The sequence below is a fragment of the Dreissena polymorpha genome, chromosome 1, assembly GCF_020536995.1.
Source record: "Dreissena polymorpha isolate Duluth1 chromosome 1, UMN_Dpol_1.0, whole genome shotgun sequence".
Taxonomy (NCBI): Eukaryota; Metazoa; Mollusca; class Bivalvia; order Myida; family Dreissenidae; genus Dreissena; species Dreissena polymorpha.
The window spans coordinates 103263559-103285198 of NC_068355.1; the positions used below are offsets into that span (position 1 = coordinate 103263559).

The 21640-nt window shown below is 36.1% G+C and overlaps 1 protein-coding gene across 16 annotated transcripts in view; it reads left to right on the forward strand.

Annotated features, from left to right (window-relative positions):
- The window catches only part of LOC127865158 (regulator of G-protein signaling 12-like), a 168068-nt gene that overhangs the window by 19546 nt on the left and 126882 nt on the right, over nucleotides 1-21640 (forward strand). For 4 of the 16 annotated variants that reach the window (XM_052405064.1, XM_052405065.1, XM_052405066.1 and 1 more), the window contains exons 1-2: nucleotides 1402-1908; nucleotides 19350-19472. In XM_052405064.1, coding sequence (XP_052261024.1) covers nucleotides 1656-1908; nucleotides 19350-19472 — 376 coding nt within the window. In that variant the 5' untranslated portion in view covers nucleotides 1402-1655. Of the gene's footprint in view, nucleotides 1-1401; nucleotides 1909-19349; nucleotides 19473-21640 lie in introns of those variants that run through there. The other 12 variants (XM_052405054.1, XM_052405056.1, XM_052405058.1 and 9 more) reach the window with 5 other exon arrangements.

The following is a 21640-nucleotide window of genomic DNA, read 5'->3' on the forward strand; positions in this document are numbered from 1 at the left end:
TTTTTTAAGGGAAGCATATTACAAGTAGCAAAAGTTCAAATTTCTTTTGTACTGAAAAAGTGAACTAACAAAATTGTTTGTTTGTTTGAAAAGAAAGCAGACATTTTTATTTCTGACGAATTTTAATTACTGTAATAATAACTTGGTTGTCGGCATTATTTTTGCTCAAGATTTATTCTTACATTTTGTAAGTCCATAGCACAAATAGTTTATTTGGGTTGTTGGAAAACTGTATAACTACTAGTTGACTATGAATCAATTCACCATTAAGACTGTACCTTGTTTGTTCACACCAAGATTCTCTGCACATTTACAGACATTTTATTCCCATTGCTACATGTATGTGGATAATTGATAGTTATAGTTAAATTATGTGATTAATTATGCATGGAGGCTTTAATTGGTATGTATGCACACCACCAGTCCCTACATGCTCACCTCAGATATGCATTATTCTCTCATTCTACCATTCATGATTCACATGAAATATTCTTTCATTTTATGCCCTAAATAAATGTTTCTTAAGTGAAATATTGCTTTAGAAAAAATAAATTTGTTGGAAGATTTGTTAAATGATTACAATGTACACCGAACATTGCTTGATAGGCTTTCAAAAGCTGATGGTAATTTTATATGGAGACAAGTACAAGTTGATGGATTTTAAGACACACAGCTGCATTCATTAAATATTTATGACCCTTGTGTTTACATAGGTCTGATTGTGAATATTTAGAGATTAATAACAATAGCTTCTTACAGAAATCAAGTGAGAATAAGATAAAATATACCAGATTTAGCTATTACCAAATCACTTGGGTTGTACAACATTTATATAACAATATGTCGTCACATTGCCTATATAATTCTTAATCTGGAAAAAAGTTTTATCAAATATTAATCTGCCACAATTATAAAAACAGTGGCTTTTCTTGTTTAAATCAATGGTACATTGTTGTTTAAGTATTAAGAGGTTATTTATGATAACTATGCGGTCAAATCAATAGTGGTGGATAAAATAATTCATTAATTGTACGCATTTTTTTTCACTTGACGAACATTTTGACAAACATTGAATAATTTGATCATAAAAACTTTGTGATGGAAATAATAGATTAATTGTGTATTTGTCTCTCATGAACATGAATTGGAAACTGGATGTGATGATGGTAACGAGAAGGCTAACTGGCACGAAAGGAAGTAATAAATACCTGAAAAGGTATTGTACTGAAGTGTAGTTTGTCCTGTATACATCACAAAATAATGATACATTGTGGCAAACATCAGCGATTGACTTGTATATTTGTTAAAACCAATAGTGAGTTTTGAGAAGATTTGGACAGTAGCAAGACCATATCAGGTCTATATCAGATAATGGTAGTAATAAAACTCACCTGAGCTGTGAAAGTGAAATACCATATCAGCAGAATAAGCCACTATATGGATGTATAACTAATTTTTTTACAGTGATTTCAAAGTAGAATGTCATAAAGAAAGCGGTTTGAAGGCTATAATAATAAATCTTCTACTTCTTAATGCAGATTTTAAATACTTACATGAGGTAACAAGGTTTAAGCAGTCAGCAATTATATTGTTTGCGCCATTAATGGAAAAAGGTAGTTGGTGATAGTAATATTAAATGAAATTCACAAGTTTAGATGATGAAGACAAAGAATGTTAATAAAGAAACACAGGGGAAAAGTGTTAATGCTATAAAGGAGGTTAAATGCACAAGTGTTAATGATGGAATAGACCAGTGTACAACAGTTGACAGTTGCTTAAATGACTATAATGCTGAATGCAGAAAAAATCCTATTCATGAGGATGAGTTATTGTCAGTTGACAGTGATGGTGTAGTTGATAATCATGACATTGCTCCGGTACATATTGTTGTGCACGAGTCATGTTGCGGTAAGTACACATTGGAAAATCGCGAATGACCTGTGTCTCAGCACCAAAAGAGTGTGTTTGGATTTGCATGTAAGGAATTTAATTTTTAGCTCACCTGTCACGAAGTGACATGGTGAGCTTATGTGACCGTGTGATGTCCTGCCTCCGTTGTGCTTGCGTGCGTGTATGTGTGCGTGCGTGTGTCCGTCAACAATTTGTTTGTGTAGACAGTAGAGGTCACAGTTTTCATCCATCTTTATGAAATTTGGTCAGAATGTTTATCTTGATGAAATCTGGGTTTTGATTGTATTTGGGTCATCTGGGGTAAAAAACTAGGTCACTAGGTCAAATGATAGAAAAACCTTGTGTAGACAATAGAGGTCACAGTTTTCATCCAATCTTTATGAAATTTGGTCAGAATGTTTATCTTGATGAAATCTGGGTTGGGATTGTATTTGGGTCATCTGGGGTCAAAAACTAGGTCATTAGGTCAAATAATAGAAAAACCTTGTGTAGACAATAGAGGTCACAGTTTTCATCCAATCTTTATGAAATTTGGTCAGAATGTTTATCTTAATGAAATCTGGGTTTGGATTGTATTTGGGTCATCTGGGGTCAAAAACTAGGTCACTAGGCCAAATAATAGAAAAACCTTGTGTAGACAATAGAGGTCACAGTTTTCATCCAATCTTAATGAAATTTGGTCAGAATGTTTATCTTGATGAAATCTGGGTTGGGATTGTATTTGGGTCATCTGGGGTCAAAAACTAGTTCATTAGGTCAAATAATAGAAAAACCTTGTGTAGACAGTAGAGGTCATAGTTTTCATCTGATCTTAATGAAATATGGTCAGAATGTTTATCCTGATAATAACTGATTTTGAATCGTTACAGGGCTCCCGCTGCCGTTCGTCAGATTCGCCAATGGCGAAAATTTAGCAAATTCAGCGAATAAAATAACGTTTTTGGCAAACAATTTTTTTCCTGACAAATGCTGTCCCAGATAATAAACTCTTTCAGCTGTAGACTGTGCTTCAATACATCGCCATGTTATTGACCCGAAAAATTGATACGCAGTCGGCATTAACACTGGTCAGAACCGGTGATCGAGACAAAGGAAAATGACTGGTGTGAAAACAAAACAATGGTGTAATCGTACATCTTATCGGCTTAAATAAAACAATTACATCTGATTAAAGATTAAAGATTGCTGCCAATTTCAATCAATTTGAGTAAAAGCCGTTAGCGAATTATCAACTTTGTCACACAATGAACGTAAGTAAAGAAGTTGATAATTGATTTTAATTTCGAGAAGTTCGTAATGTTTGTAATGATTAAAGGCGAAATGTGTTACAATTGTGAATGACGATAGATGAACGGGTATAAAACTCTTGACATTTTCGGCGAAAGTGTCAGAAATTGCGACTGCCATTATGGCGACCATAGGCAATAAGCGTCCTTTGGACACTGACGAATCTAATGACACGGTCTAAATAAAATCAAATCTGATAATAGATCATTCAAAGATGTTTGGCTTTTGGAATTAAAGTGGTTAGACTATAATGCAAAATCAAAAACGATGTATTGCAAAATAAGCATACAGTTTCAAAAAATCAAATTCATTCACTTTGGGTGTAGTACAGTACACTCCACGCGTTTTCCCCAAAAAACGCGCTCCCTCCGCGGGTTTTTTCTGCTAGCGAGTGTTCACGCGGCGTTGGAAGAGCGAGGTGAACTCGATAAAACGCTCGGCGTTACGCCGCGTTCGCTAATTCCCGCGGCGTGTATTACTTTAGGCTAGTCGGTAAATGCAGACACCTTCCGTTCTTATCAGTGATCGCCGCGCAACGCCGCGTTAGCAGTGTGCTACTGGGCATGCCAAAAAATAAAAACATTGTTATAATAAATTGTTTAAATACTGTAGTACATGTATAAAAAGATAATTGTATAGAAAATTAATACGTATAAAAATTATGTTTTTTAATTCACAGGTACGTCTACAATATGAATTAGTCTAATATAATACATTTGACAAATTAATATTTAAATCATAACACATACGACACAAAAATAAATATTCCGTAAAATTTCCAAATGAGAATAATAATTAGTAATCCGAAACACACTACGATTTTTAATTGTTAACACGACGTTTACAAATGCTTCCAATATACAGTCATGTATATTTCCCGACAAAAGCGCGCAAAAATTATGCTGCAATGTACAAGGTCAAGGTACAATGTATACTCCTGCAAAGCGTGCGTGTATTGATTTTTTTTATACAAACTTTGTAGCGCAGAGAACATGGTTGATTAAGGTTAAAAGTTTCTTTGGTATTTATTAACGAAATTATATCGCGAATAAGTTGATATTTCCTCTAAAATAATTTCAAATTGAACACGCCGAATCTTTATCGTTACGGTATTTTAGTAGAGTAATTATTTTAACACTAATTGTACTGTAAACTGATTACAGAAGACATCTGGGCGGAACTGGATTTTAAGTGTTTGACGTTATGAAAACACGCAAAGCTTGTCTACTGACCTATTGTGTAGACTGCTGTATTCGGTGTTTTGACAAAAGGGATTAACATGTGTGAATGTCACTCTGCCGATTTGGTCCATAATTACTGGTAAACATTGTTTAGAATGTCGACGCAACAAGAATACAACTGTGAATATTAAATGCAATTATCAACTCAATAGTTACCACCTTTTAGCAATCAATGGAATAACCTACAAACAAAGAGAAAATCAATGCATTAGCGAGCAGAGAATAGACTTTGTTCCGACAATAAAAACCATTCCTTATGCATTCGTTGAACGTGTTTACTTGAGTAAGTTATGCCTTTAGACAGGAAGCGGCTTTTCTTTGATTACGTCAAACTGTCAATTCACACAGATTTGCGAGATTTTTAGGGTCCTTGGTCATTTGTATACATGTTCATTATAGAAAATCACCTGCTAACATGAAAACTTTGGATTAAATTATCAAAATAAAAACAATGTTGCAAACTGTGTTTATATTAATTGGTAAGTATTAGTTAAAAGACGACGTTTTGTGTGTCGTAAATCAACGAGTTTTCTATACAACCACAACTACTTCTACAACCACGTCGGGATCGATCTATCTTGGTTGTTTTTTTTAGTTGTAAATATTATACTACATGTACATGTATGTACTTGTAATAAATGTAATTTTATTTGAAAATCAGGAAGTCAAACAAAATTAAATTGATCGTTATCTCGTAAAACGCGGAGTTTCCCCCGCGTTGCCAACGCCGAGGGCCGCTGCGTCGGTTTATCAGTTTTGCCGATCGTTAACCGCCGCGTCCAAAATCATGCAAACGCCGCGTATAGCGGGATTTTCTTAATCTCCCTCCAGGTCGAAACCCGCGGAGTATGGAGGGAAATTGGGGAAAACGCGTGGAGTGTACTGTATGTTGAAAAAAGACAACATTTCAAAACGAAAAATCAAAAGGTAATAAAAAAGAATGACAATCAATATTAAAATGAATATACATGAACAGTTTTTATATTATTAATAATATATTAAAAATAACAATAATATGTTGTTATGTTCATAATAAATATATATTGACACTTTTCAAAATGACCTTTTTGTTTTGAAATTTACTATTTTATTATTATTTAGCATATTTAATTTTGTTTATTTCACAACACAAAGAGGCCTCACAAGCTTGAAGTCTGAAAACATCAATGACAAATGCGCAGGCTGCATCAATATCCAAAAATGAAGTGGCTGTAGTGTCGGCTATGACTAATGTGTACTTTGCTGCACAACATACTCTCACATCATCGCTGGTTACAGACCTGAACAGATTGTGTGTCTTGCAGGTAAAAAATAAATAAAACATCTTTAAAACAAATTTGATTTGTTTTAAATTGATTGATTTAATTTGATTTTGTTTAAGTTTGCTACAAATATTGAGCAAAATATACTTGAAATCATAAATTATATTTTCAGGATGCAAATTTGTATTAATATATTTTCAGGGTGCAACCCAGCTCAATGGCCTTCGTGTTGACAGCCACACGTCATATGAACCCAGCTCCAGTGTGTCTGAATTTCAAAACTGTATGGCAGACGTTCTGAGGAGTGATCTTCTCCAGAAGATACAGACATCATGCAAGTACAGTATCATGATCGATGAGAGTACAGACATTTCAGTGAAGCAAAATTTAGTGACCTATGTTAGACTTTTGGAAACTGATGAGTTTGGAATGCCTGAACTTCAAAGAGCAAATGCAGAGAGCATATATGAGAATGTAGTTAATTTGCTTGGTAGAAAGGGAATTGACATTCAACATCTCTCAGAAATTCTATTAAAATTGAAAACTTGGAGAACTTGTTGATTTTGTCCATAGACAACCCATCAATGGAAAAGTTTTATTTCAAACGTGCTTTCAAGATTTGGGCTGGATTGAAGTTGAGGCGGATTATGGCCTTCTGCTAAAATGTATGTTCAGGATATCATGTGCTCATGAAATGTAAATTTATCATGTGCTTATTTTATGAACATGTGCTTGAGTGATGATGTGTGTATATCTATAAATGTTTTGTTGTACTGTTGTTGTTTTTTGTTATGCACACATGATTTGGATTATGGCCTTCTGCTAAAATGTATGTTCAGGATATCATGTGCTCATGTAATGTAAATTTATCATATGCTTATTTTATGAACATGTGCTTGAGTAAGTTATGATGTATGTACTTCTGTAAATGGTGTGTTGTAAACTGTTCATTTTTGTTATGCACACATGATGATTATAGTAATAAACATATTAAAGCTTTGTTTTGTAGTTTCTTCTTTTACACCCCTTAGCCTACACTTACAACAGGTGGTTCCTAATGCTTTGCTAAAAATTTGGCTACAGTTTCTAAAATTTGGCTACAAAAAATTACATTTGGCTAAAATGTTGGCTATCGAAATTTTTGGGCCAGGGGGAGCCCTGATTGTATATGGGTCACCTGGGGTCAAAAATTAGGTTAGGTTCAATGCTAGTAAAACCTTGTGTAGATGAAAGAGGTCACAGTTTTCATCACATCTTGAAATTTTGTCAGAATGTATTAATTAATGAAATCTGGCTTGGGATTGTATATGGGCTGATAGAATTTAAGTTGATGTGGCAAGGTTAGTCAGGTGAGCGATTCAGGGCCATCATGGCCCTCTTGTATAAATATTCTTGTTAATGGAGTTGTTGAACAACACAAAGGGATAAATCAAGCAATAATACATCATTTAAGTGCAAAACTTACTTGTGAATTTCTACTTATGAACTGTATTTTTGTTTTCAAAATATCATCTAAGACAGTATGTGGTACACATTTGTGTGTGTAACTGGACCCACATAAATAATTGAGCAGGTCTCGGGATAAACTGGGCTTAATGCATGACTGGAAAGTATTGTCACAGATTACCAGGGAAAACACTTTCTGTCTAAACTGGATTTTTGTCTTTAACAGATTTCCTTTAAACAAAAATTCCATAAAAGCGGAAAATTAATCCCCTGATTTCCCATTTGGGCAAACTTCCCCTCTGATAGACCAATTGAAGCTGAAGCATGAGCTCATTTATTTGTATCAAATACAGGTAGGAATAACAAAGGAAAACCCTACCAAGGCAGTTGTTTTTTTAGAAATTCCAGTTGACAGTTCGTGTTGTGGCACTTAAAATAAATCTCATATTTTGTTTTATTACACATCAGGACTATACTTAGCGTGGTCTCCACACACATAGAGCTCGAAAATTAGACTTGCATGCTTGCAAATTGCTAGTTAATTTGAAAAAATTGTGTTATTATTGTTTATGCCCCCAGCATTTATTATAGATGCAAGGAGAAATATACTGATTTGCGGTACCTTGCTTTGAAAATTAGTTCATTACCTCATTTTGACTTTGGCATAAAACTACTTTTGGACTCGTTCAGAGGGTCCAAATGCTTGGTTATTTATAAAAATGACACATTTTGTCTTAGATTAAACATGTTTTCCTGCAAAGCTTTGGTATTTGCATGGGTTTAATCTATGAGCACAATACACAGATATCACCTGACATCATTAGCTCATCTATTTTTTGAAAAAAAAAAAAGAGCTATTGTCATCACCTTGGCGTCGGCGTCGGCGTCCGGTTAAGTTTTGCGTTTAGGTACACTTTTCTCATAAAGTATCAATGCTATTGCATTCAAACTTGGTACACTTACTTACTATCATGAGGGGACTGTGCACGCAAAGTTAGATAATTCTGGCTTGCATTTTGACAGAATTATGTGCCCTTTTTATACTTAGAAAATTGAAAATTTTGGTTAAGTTTTGTGTTTAGGTCCATTTTATTCCTTAAGTATCAAAGCTATTGCTTTCATACTTGCAACACTTACTAACTATCATAAGGGGACTGTGCAGGTAAAGTTATGTAACTCTGACTGGCATTTTGACAGAATAATGTGCCCTTTATACTTGAAAATTTGGTTAAGTTTTGTGTTTTGGTCCACTTTACCCCAAAGTATCATAGATATTGCTTTCATACTTGGAACACTCGCAAACTATAACAAGGGGACAGTAAAGGACACGTTGCATAACTCTGGTTGTCATTTTTACGGAACTATGGTCCTTTTTTGACTTAGTAACTTTGAATATATGGTTACATTTTGTGTTTAGATCCACTTTACTTTTAAAGTATCAAGGCTATTGCTTTTAAACTTTAAATACTTTCATGCTATCATGAGGGTACTGTACCTGGCAAGTTGAATTTTACCTTGACCTTTTAATGACCTTGACTCTCAAGGTCAAATTATTAAATTTTGCTAAAATTGCCATAACTTCTTTATTTATGGTTAGATACGATTGATACTTTGACAAAACAACTCTTACCTGACATACCCCCCCCCCCCCGAATCCCCCTCCCCCTAATTTTTTTTTTTATTAAAGATCATCTAATAAATGACCACCACACCCTCACACTACCCCCCAAAAAAAAAATTTTATGCCCCTGGTAGGGTGGCATATAGCAGTTGAACTGTCCGTCAGTATGTCATTCAGTCTGTCTTGTCAGTCCGAAAAAAAAATTAACATTGGCCATAACTTTTTCAACATTGAAGATAGCAACTTGATATTTGGCATGCATGTGTATCTCATGGAGCTGAACATTTTGAGTGGTGGAAGTTCAAGGTCAAGGTCATCCTTCAAGGTCATCCTTCAAGGTAATTTTTTTTATAAATTTCAAAGCGGCGTTCTCATGAAGCTGCACATTTTGAGTGGTGGAAGTTCAAGGTCATCCTTCATGGTCAAGGTCATCCTTTAAGGTCAAAGGTAAAAAAACAAATAAAAAATTTCAAAGCGGCATTATCATGAAGCTGCACATTTTGAGTGGTGGAAGTTCAAGGTCAAGGTCATTCTTCAAGGTCAAGGTCATCCTTCAAGGTCAAAGGTCAAAAAAAATATTCAAAGCGGTGTTATCATGAAGCTGCACATTTTGAGTGGTGTAGGTTCAAGGTCAAGGTCATCCTTCAAGGTCAAGGTCATCCTTCAAGGTCAAAGGTCAAAGAAAATAAAAAAAAATCAAAGAGGTGTTATCATGAAGCTGTACATTTTGAGTGATGGAAGTTCAAGGTCAAGGTCATCCTTCAAGGTAAAAAAAAATAATTAAAAAATTCAAAGCGGCGTTCTCATGAAGCTGCACATTTTGAGTGGCAGAAGTTCAAGGTCAAGGTCATTCTTCAAGGTCAAGGTCATCCTTCAAGGTCAAAGGTCAAAGAAAATTAAAAAAATTCAAAGCGGCGTTCTCATGAAGCTGCACATTTTGAGTGGCGGAAGTTCAAGGTCAAGGTCATTCTTCAAGGTCAAGGTCATCCTTCAAGGTCAAAGGTCAAAGAAAATAAAAAAAATTCAAAGGGGCGTTATCATGAAGCTGTACATTTTGAGTGGTGGAAGTTCAAGGTCAAGGTCATCCTTTAAGGTCAAAAAAAATAATAAAAAAATTCAAAGCGGCGTTCTCATGAAGCTGCACATTTTGAGTGGCGGAAGTTCTAGGTCAAGGTCATTCTTCAAGGTCAAGGTCATCCTTCAAGGTCAATGGTCAAAACAATAATAATTTCAAAGCGGCGTTATCATGAAGCTGCACATTTTTAGTGGTGGAAGTTCAAGGTCATGGTCATCCTTCAAGGTCAAAGGTAAAAAAAACTAACAAACAAAAATTTCAAAGCGGCGCAATAAAAAAAATTATTTATTTTTTGGCATTATTTTTGCAATTTTTGAAAATAATGTAATAAATGACCACACCCACACACTATACACCCCTCTCCACTCCACCCCTCCCTCCTTTGTGATTGAAATTGAGATAGGTCCCTACACCTTTAAAAAGAAAAATAGATGAGCGGTCTGCACCCGCAAGGCGGTGCTCTTGTTTTAAACATGACACCAGTCAGTGATTTTTTTCACCCAATTGGGTACCCATGCCATTGGGAATTTTTCGCTTCGTGAAATCACTAAATTGGGAAAAAAACGAGTGGTGAAATCTTCAAATTGGGAAAAATCAAGTTGTGAATTGTACCAATTGGAGAATGGTATTAATATGACTTTGTTTAACTTTTGTCAGCTTTAAATGACACAGGAAAGCAACATTAACTTTCATTCACAGTCTTGCACAAACAACAACATGCTATCAGAACACAGATTGTTACAGAGTTCTCTGTTTTTATCTCCTTTAAATATATCAAGAATGGTGTCTTTCTGGGCTGATGAGAGTCCAGACACCCGCAGGCTGCATAGCCTTATCTGAGCACTAAGTGCTTATTATTGTTGCAGTGTACCGAGGGGAATGGGTGGACGAAACAGATGCCGAACTTTTTACGATATTTAAAACATTTAAGTAAATTAAAATATTTACCGGTAGCACCTTTTCATCACATATTTATCATAATTATATTATCATCATTCCTATGACTGCTTTTGTAACAAAACACAACCTTAATGCATGGGGCATCTAGTACATCTATTACTGTTTATCCGAATACTATACATGTCCGAAATATGTACACTTAAGTTGCCTTACATGTTTAACTTTAATAATCCAAATTTTCCTTGTTGTTATCTGGTTTAAAAAACCTTATCAAACGTTTGTTAAATCCAGTTAATGCTTTCTCCATTATTGAATCACCATTACTTGTAATTTGAATCGCCAGCTTTGAATTGAACGCGGGTTGAATGTTACACTTACAATACGTTGGCCATTTGCAATGTCGAAGGTCATGACGTAGCAATTTAATACTACTCGGATAATTTATGTCTAATCAAGGAAATGTGTTTTCTCAATGTTTATTGTGTAGTTTTAGGACTTGTGAGTATAAAAATGATAACATACACGTTTTTAATGTACGAATGTAACGTTAAATGTTTAAAACAGTCATTGATTGAGAAGTCAAATCGGCCGAAACTTAAAACGGTCTCGAAATACGTCAAGTTGGCTTTTTCGGGGATTGTTTACTAAATTTTGATTGGGATTTTTTGTATTTTTTCGGCAATTGGGACGGGTCCGGTTCATTTTGGGAACGGGTCCGTAGGTCATTGGGAACGGGTCCGTTTACCAGACCCATCCAAAGAAGGAAAAAAAACACTGCCAGTGCACCAGCTAGGCCTGATAGGAAGGGCGCCATGCCCTGTCCTTCCGTCCCGAGGGTTCGCACAGCTCTTTATATTATTTATAAATAAATAAAATAATTTTTGAGACATTATTGTTTATAAATCTGCCCTTTTTAAATCCTAGCTGAGCAGGGGTTCCACTGGCCCAAAAAAAGTTGTCGCCACTTTTTCGCGGCGTGAATACTGTCGGTTATTCCACCTTATTTATAAGAACAATCATTTAAAGAAACCTTACTACATTAATGTCATTGACTATATTATCACTTTAAAAAGTATGTTATTTCATTAAAAAAACAATAAGTACCTTCATAAGTCATACCTTCATAAGTCTTAATAAACTTTATTTGTATATAAATAACATTTTTTTCAACTTGATAAGCAACACAGATAACCAAAATAATATAATAATGTTAACATCAATGTATTAAACAGTATGCTGCATAAATGTTTCGAAATTAATTATTTAAACATAAAATCACACCAATGTTCATCATTTGAAAGGGAATCAGAAAATAAAGCATCTCACTTCAAAGTGTTTAACAGTTATATTTGGTCATTTGGAAATGATATACATCAGTTTCTGTTGTTAACAAGTTTTCTGTTAGTGGTGGATGATTTACAGGTTCAATTAAATGACTGTTGTTCACGCCTTTTTCCTGACAGAAAGGCCCAGATAATTGCCACCATCCATTCTAGTTGCCTGAAATAACATAAAACATATTTTTACAAACTATCAACATCAAACCAACACATAAATGTCCCTATCTTTAAATGTCCGAATTTAACATATCCGAAATATAGTACATCGAGTGAATGTTTTATATTTAATTCAGAAATTGTTGTTATCTTAATCAATTTATATCCTTCTCAGAACATTACAATAATGAATCTATTAAACAGAAATGCTCACAAATACCTGTTGAAACAAGTTTTTATTTGTTGCTGTGGAGAAATTAAATGCTTTTGCCAGCCCCATGGTTTTGATTTTAACAAAGAAATAGCGGCCCTAATAATCATTATAATTATTGATCGTCGTGACAGTTTGTCCCCGTGTTACTTAACTTATTGCTCAATATCATAAAGGAGCCGTTAATCCGATAATAACCCCCCATAAAACTTGACAATAGCAGTAAAAACACCGTTTGTAACACTTACACGCTTCGGTGATTTCTAATGCACTCCGCACTGTAGGTCGCTTACATCGTCGTAAATCAATATTTACAACTGACAGACGCTGGCCGCTAATACTCGGTCGCGTGCTTTTGACTCGCAGTACATTTTCGGATAGGATTTTACCGATTTTTTGAAATTCGCCACTTTTAAAAAATTGGAGCCACATTAAAAAATTTAGCGCCATTTGGCGCCAGTGGCGATCGACAGCGGAACCCCTGCTGAGCCATGGTGACACTGACCTGCTTTTGGACTTATTCTTATACTTATTCAATACTGACAAGGTGTCCAAAGCGGTATGTGCAATTATGGAAAGCATCATTTTCTTTCAAAGCTTGCAAAACCCTGCGATAGCAATTTGTATTGTTCCCAGTTGTTATCCCCCGCCATAGGCGGAGGGATATTGTTTTGGCGTTGTCCGTCCGTCTTTCCATTCGTCCATCCCGACCCATATCTTGTAAGTGCTTTGGCGTATTTCATTCAAACTTGGTATAAGTATATATATGGATAAGAGGATGATGCACGCCAAATGGCATTGTACACCATCTGTTAATAACGGAGTTATGGCCCTTTGTATCTTGAAAAAATGCTTTTTTGTGTGTCCGGAGCCATATCTTAGAAGTGCTTTGGGGGATTTCAATGAAACTTGGTATGAGTATATATTTGGATAAGAGGATGATGCATGCCAAATGGCATTGTACACCATCTGTTAATAATGGAGTTATGGCCCTTTGTATCTTGAAAAAATGATTTTTTGAGTGTCATATATAACACTTTTGTGTCCAGAAGCATATTGGCGTGGGATATCAATTCAACGAATTCGCCTGTTCTATAATGAAACAGACTATATTTACCACTTTATATTATGAAATAGACCAAAGCTTCCAACAATGTTAACTTGGTACCCCATTTGTGATGCACTTTTTAGCTCACCTGATTGCTCATGTGAGCTTTTGTGACCTGTCTTTGTCTGTCGTATGCCCGTCCGTCTGTTAACATTTGCTCGTAAACACTCTAGAGGCCACATTTCTTGTCCCATCTTCATGAAACTTGGTCAGAAGCTTTGTCCCAATGAAATCTCGGCCGAGTTCGAAACTGGGTTGTGCCGGGTCAGCGATTTTCCTTGTCAAATTGGGAAAAGTACCCGTACTGGTCCAATTGGGAAAAATTAAATCGTGAAAACCTCAAAATTGGGAAAAATCGAGTCGTGAAATCCTTAAATTGGGAAAATCGCGTCGTGAAGTTTGGATAATTATTATATATTATAAATAACAAAATATTATAAAGAACACACAAAATCAATTACTAGTTGTTTTAATCTCTTAAAAAGCAATGTCTCTTTCTTTCATTTTTTTTGAAAATTTCAATAATCTTTGATGTTTGATCATCACTCAGTTGCTGGCATCCCTCTCTGCACAGCATCATTAGTGCTGTGATAGACGGTTCCGATTGGTCATGCAAAGATTGTTTGAAATCTTGAAACCGAACTGCGTCAGTAAACGGGATCCACTTGCCTGATGACTCTTTTTTTAGTTTTTTTTTGCATAATATTTGCTATTATGACTCATTTCAAACTACGATAAGGTTACAAACCGACGTAAAACAGTATGCTGGCTGCCTGACAAAAGAACCGGAAACAGTAACGACTCTATTGATTGAACGCGCTGAACAATAAAACCCGAAATTAATCGAGCGCGTGGTTACACACAACTATACGATTTTCTTTGTTCGCTCGCCGAAAGTTGGGTTTTGTTACGAAACTTTCGATCTTTCGATGAGAACAAATTCGGACGCCGATTGGGATTTTTTCAGATGCCGATTGGGAATTTGTAGTATGATAAATCCAACAAAAACACATATTTTTCTTTCCTTTTTTATCAACGTTTCGGCTTACGCCTTCATCAGGATAATACAAATAATAACAGAAAGCGGATGTTACGTCATTGACTTAACGTACATTAAAATGCGGGAAAATGTACGTCAATAAAATGAACGTTAATTAAATTAAGCTTAACTTTCGGATTCAAGAATACACAATTTCCTATAAAATTATATATAAAAATACTAATAGGAAAAAACAAAAGTAAGCTTAATTAAATTGAAGAGCTAGTCTTTTATGTTAAAAAGAACTTTGTTATTCATACCATTAGGGTGTAATGTTTTAAGTCTATGTATATAGTAAGTTTCTTTACATAGACGATCTATGTTGTTATTAACAACATCAATTGGCATAAAGGAAAAGTCATTTGCGCTGTGGTGATCTTCATTAAAATGTGATGCGACCAAAGTTGAAAATTCAGGGTTAGAAAAGTTTCTTATTTCAAATCGATGACTGTTCATTCTTTTTGACACCGGTTGCATGGTTTGTCCAACGTACTGTTTCTTACACTGTTTACATGTAATGAGGTATATTACATCTTTAGATGCACAATTCATATTCTTCTGTAAATTAAATTGCTCGCCTGTTACTGTACTTTTAAATTTTTCTCCAACGTGTATGGATTTACAATGGGAGCAACGTGTTCTTCCACAGGCACTGGACGCACGTGAACTGTTCAAACTGTTCGTAAACTGAGCACGTGTAATGAAGTTTCCTATATTATTAGGCCTTTTAAACGCCAGTATTGGCTTATAAGTTTCATGCACACTTTTCACTTCTTCTTTCTGTGACAGGTTAAGTAAGTCCCAATACTTGTTTATTGCGGCTCCTATGTTTGGCAATGACGGATTATATTCCACTGTAAATGGGATAACTTTTGTTTTTGCTTTATTGCAGGACTGTAATGCGTCTTCTTGAGATAGAGCAGAAACTTTTTCAAATGCACAATCGATAATTTTTTCCGGATAATCTCGCTGTTTGAAATGATGCTTGAGGTCTTGAAGTGACGATTTAAAACTGTTGTCATCCGATATAATACGTCTATATCGCTTCGCCTGACTGTATGGTATTCCGTCCTTACACTGTTTAGGGTGGCATGACGTATAGTCAAGATATTGGTGGTTATTGGTCTCCTTTATGTGTATATCTGTTTGAAGTGTTAAGTCGTCATTAATAGAAACAGCCACAACGAGAAAAGACACGATTTTCTTAGAAGCAGAATACGTAAACTTCATGTTGGGGTGAAAACGGTTTAATGCTTCAATAAACAATTCAAGCTTTTCTAAAGAGTGGTCCCAAATCATAAATATATCATCTAAAAAGCGAAACCACAGTGTCGGTTTATGTTCACATATTTTAAGGAAATCTTTTTCAAGTTTTCCCATAAATAGAGAGGCATATGCTGGCGCCATTGGACTACCCATAGCCGTACCCATTTTTTGTAAATAGAAATCATCATCAAATTGAAAATAGTTATTTTCAAGTACAAGTCGTAACAATTTAGAAACTATGTTGCTATTAATGTTGCCATTATGTAAACATTCTTCACAAGCCTTGATTCCATCGTCGTGTGGGATGTTCGTGTAAAGCGATGACACGTCTAGAGTGACGAGATAGGTTTCTTTACTATTAACTGTCTTATTTTGAGCTTTTTTATGAAGTCTGTTGTATCTTTGATGAAAGACGGCAATTCAAACATGTATGGTTTGAGAATGGAGTCTATATATTTCGAAATATTCTCCGTAGGTGAATTACATGCTGACACAATTGGACGACCGGGGTATTTAAGCGGAAGATTTTCATTTGTTTCTTTGTGAATCTTTGGTAAAATGTAGAAAAATGGAGACCTTATATCCAGTGGTAACGCATCAAATTCGTTTTCAATGCTGGCATGTGATTTTTGTATATCTGCAATGCAATTGATGATACATTTTTTTACATTTTCTGATGGGTCGCTGGGTAGTTTTTCATAATGAATTACATTGTTTAGTTGACGTAAAACTTCATTTTTGTAATCTATTTTGTTCATAATCACAATAGTGTTAGATTTGTCGGCTTTCTTGATAACAATGCTATCATCTTGGGACAGTTTTCGAAGTGAAGCTAGTTCCTCCTTAGTAATATTACTATACTGTCGTTTTTTACTAGCGGACTGTAATATTTCTTCTGTGATAGCTGTGATATAAAAGTCAAGGTACATGTCTCTACCGGCGAATGGAGTAAACGTAGATTCGCGTTTATTGAAGAATGGCCGTTGAAAGTCTTCATCATTATTAATAATATTAGACTGGGTATCAGGGTTATTTAAGTCATTGAAAAATTCTTTAAGTCTTAAACGCCTACTGTATTTAAATGTTTAAATTCCATTGGGAATTTTGGGAATTTTCGCTCTATTGGGAAAGTACCGTTTACCGGTACTTTATAAAGAAGGAGGAAAATCGCTGCGGGTCAAAATCTAGGTCACTAGGTAAAAAAAAAGAAAAACCTTGTAAACACTGTAGAAGTCACATTTCATGCCCAATCTTCATGTAACTTTGTCAAAATGTTTTTCTTAATGATATCTTGGTTGAGTTCAAAAGTGGTTCCGATCCGTTGAAAAACATGGCCGCCTTATTAGGCTATAGAGAAACCTTGTAAACACTCTAGAAGTCACAATTTTTGCCCAATCATCATGAAAGTTGGTCAAAACATTGGTTCAATTGATGTCTCAGACAAGTTCGAAAATGGTCGAGATCGGTGAAAAAACATGGCCCCCAGTGGGCGGGGCATTTTTCTCTATATGTATATAGTGGCAGTTTTCCCTATTTGGCTATAGCGAAACCTTGTAAACACTCTAGAAGTCACAATTTTTGCCCAATCATCATGAAAGTAAGTCAAAACATTGGTTTTATTGATATCTCGGACGAGTTTGAAAATGGTTGGGATCGGTGAAAAAACATGGCCGCCAGTTTGCGGGGCATTTTTCTCTATATGTTTATAGTGAAAACATGTGAACACAGTATAAGTCACATTTTTGGCCCAATTTTCATGAAATTTGCTCTGAACATTTGTTTCCTTGATACAAGAGTTGAGTTCAAAAATGGTTCCGGTCAGTTGAATAACATGGCTGCTGGGAGGGGGGCAGTTTTCTCATTATACCCCCCCCCCCCCTTTCGAAGAAGAGGGGGTATATTGTTTTGCTCATGTTGGTCAGTCCGTCCACCAGATGGTTTCCGGATGAAAACTCAAGAGCGCTAATGCCAAGGATCATGAAACTTTATAGGTACATTGATCATGACTCGCAGATGATCCCTATTGATTTTCATCTCACTAGGTCAAAGGTCAAGGTCACGATGACCCGAAATAGTAACATGGTTTCCGGATGATAACTCAAGAACACTTATGCCTAGGATCATGAAACTTCATTGATACATTGATCATGACTTGCAGAGGACCCCTATTGATTTTCAGGTCACTAGGTCAAAGGTCAAGGTCACAGTGACCCAAAGCAGTAAAATGGTTTCCGGATGATAACTCAAGAACGCTTATGCCTAGGATCATAAAACTTCATAGATACATTGATCATGACTCGCAGATAACCCATATTGATTTTCAGGTCACTAGGTCAAAGGTCAAGGTCACAATGACCCTAAATAGTAAAATGGTTTCCGGATGATAATTCAAGAACGCTTAGGCCTAGGATATTGAAACTTCATAGATACATTGATCATAACTCGTAGATGACCCCTATTGATTTTCAGGTAACTAGGTCAAAGGTCAAGGTCACGATGACCCGAAATAGTAAAATGGTTTCCGGATGATAACTCAAGAACGCTTAGGCCTAGGATCATGAAACTTCATAGATACATTGATCATGACTCGTAGATGACCCCTATTGTTTTCAGGTCACTAGGTCAAAGGTCAAGGTCACGGTGACCCGAAATAGTGAAATTGTTTCCAGATGATAACTCAAGAACGCTTATGCCTAGGATCATGAAACTTCAAAGGTACATTGATCATGACTCGAAGATGACCCCTTTTGATTTTCAGGTCACTAGGTAAAAGGTCAAGGTCACGCTGACCTGAAATATTAAAATGGTTTCTGGATGATCACTCAAGAAAGCTTATGCCTAGGATCATGAAACTTCATAGGTACAACGATCATGACTCGCAGATGACCCCCTATTGATTTTCAGGTCACTAGGTCAAAGGTCAAGGTCACGGTGACCAGAAATAGTAAAATGGTTTCTGGATGATAACTCAAGAACGGTTATGCCTAGGTTCATGAAACTTCATAGGTATATTGATCATGACTCGTAGATGACCCCTATTGATTTTCAGGTCACTAGGTTAAAGGTCAAGGTCATAGTGCCAAAAAACGTATTCACACAATGGCTGTCAAGGTCACGGTGACTCAACATAGAAAAATGGTTTCCGGATGATAACTCAAGAATGCTTATGCCTAAGATCATGAAAAGTCATAGGTACATTGATCATGACTCGCAGATGAAATAATGATGAAACTTGACCAGGATGTTTGTCTGGACAATATCTAGGTCAAGTTTGACATTTTGTAAAGATTGAATGAACCGACTCCTCTCAGGTGAGCGAACTAGGGCCATCTTGGCCCTCTTGTTTCATATTTATCTTCCTTGTGGTAACAGGTGTTGTGTTTTTCTTTACATTAGTGACAACTCAATTGAGTTGAGATTTATAAAAGTCAAATACACTATAGTGTAAAACACCAGTTGTACATGCTGTTGTTTGGTGTATTACAGAGCTGATAATGTACCCACCCCAGCAGCTGCATCAGCCCAAGAGACGTAAGAAAAGGCCCATACACGGACTAAAGACAGTGGAAGTGAGCAGGGGCAAAACTGGCTATGGTTTCACCATCTCTGGTACGTGGTTGTGGTAGAGCAAGAAGGATTGTAACTTATATCAGAGATTTCATTTCCACCGAAAATTTGTTGCCATTTTTAGCTCACCTGATTGCTCAGGTGAGCTTTTGTGACCAGTCTTTGTCCGTCGTACGTCCGTCAGTCCGTCCATTAACATTTGCTCGTAAACACTCTAGAGGCCACATTTATTGTCCGATCTTCATGAAACTTGGTCAGAAGCTTCGTCCCAATGAAATCTCGGTGGAGTTTGAAACTGGGTCGTGCCGGGTCAAAAACTAGGTCACTAGGTCAAAAAAAAGAAAAAACTTGTAAACACTGTAGAAGTCACATTTCATGCCCAATCTTCATGTTACTTTGTCAAAATGTTTGTCTTAATGATATGTTGGTTGAGTTCAAAAGTGGTTCTGGTCCATTGAAAAATATGGCCGCCAGTGGGCGGGGCAGTTTTCCTTATTTGGCTATAGAGAAACCTTGTAAACACTCTAGAAGTCACAATTTTTGCCCAATCATCATGAAAGTTGGTCAAAACAATTGTTTTATTGATTTCTCGGACGAGTTCGAAAATGGTCCAGATCGGTGAAAAAACATGGCCGCCAGTGGGCGGGGCATTTTTCTCTATATGTATTTAGTAAAACATGTCAACACTCTAGAAGTCACATTTTTGGCCCAATTTTCATGAAATTTGGTCAGAACTTTTGTTTCCTAGATATGTGAGTTAAGTTTGAAAATGGTTCCGGTCTGTTGAAAAACATGGTTGCCAGAGTGATGGGGCAGTTTTCCTTATATTTATATAGTAAAAAGGCTTGCAAACAATCATGAATTAAGGTCATGTAACATGCAAGACAACTCTTCTAAATATTGCATTTAAGTTTACAGTAGTTACTCCCCTTTGATTATTATTGTTTTCATAATAATACAGTGTAGTTGTGTTTCATTTATGTGTTAATTGTTATTCGAGGTTGGATGTTTTTATGCCCCCTTTCGAAGAAAAGGGGGCATATAGTGATCGGACTGTCCGTCCGTCTGTCTGTCCGTCTTTCCGTCACACTTTGCATTTAGGTTTCCAAAAATGCTCATAACTTCTATGTCCCTTGAGATATAACCTTCATATTTGGTATGCATGTGTATATGGACAAGGCCTTTCCTTACGCACACATTTTTTTAGCCCTGTGACCTTGAACTTAGGGTCCGCGTTTAGGTTTCGAAATCTGCGTTTAGGTTTCGAAAAATGCTCATAACTTCTATGTCCCTTGAGATAAAACCTTCATATTTGGTATGCATGTGTATATGGACAAGGCCTTTCCATACGCACACAATTTTTTACCCCTGTGACCTTGACCTTGAACTTAGGGTCCGCGTTTAGGTTTCGAAATCTGCGTTTAGGTTTCGAAAAATGCTCATTACTTCTATGTCCCTTGAGATATAACCTTCATATTTGGTATGCATGTGTATATGGACAAGGCCTTTCCATACGCACAAAATTGTTTACCCCTGTGACCTTGACCTTGAAATAGGGTCCGCGTTTAGGTTTCAAAATCTTCGTTTAGGTTTTGAAAAATGCTCATAACTTCTATGTCCCTTTAGATATAACCTTCATATTCGGTATGCATGTGTATATGGACAAGGCCTTTCCATATGCACACATTTTTTTCCCCTGTGACCTTGACCTTGAACTTAGGGTCGGCGTTTAGGTTTCGAAATCTGCGTTTAGGTTTCGAAAAATGCTCATAACTTCTATGTCCCTTGAGATATAACCTACATATTTGGTGTGCATGTGTATATGGACAAGGCCTTTCCATACGCACACAATTTTTTTACCCTTGTGACCTTGACCTTGAACTTAGGGTCCGCGTTTAGGTTTCGAAATCTGTGTTTAGGTTTCGAACAAGATGTGTTTGTGAAACACAATGTCCCCCTATATGATGTTTGACATTGTAGGATGACCTTGACCTTGTGAAGGATGACCTTGACCTTTCACCACTCAAAATGTGCATCTCCATGAGATACACATGCATGCCAAATATCAAGTTGCTATCTTCAATATTGCAAAAGTATTCATAAAATAAGCGATTTCGGCCACATATATTTGACCTCTGACCTTGAAGGATGACCTTGACCTTTCACCACTCAAAATGAGCAGCTCCATGAGATGCACATGCATGCCAAAT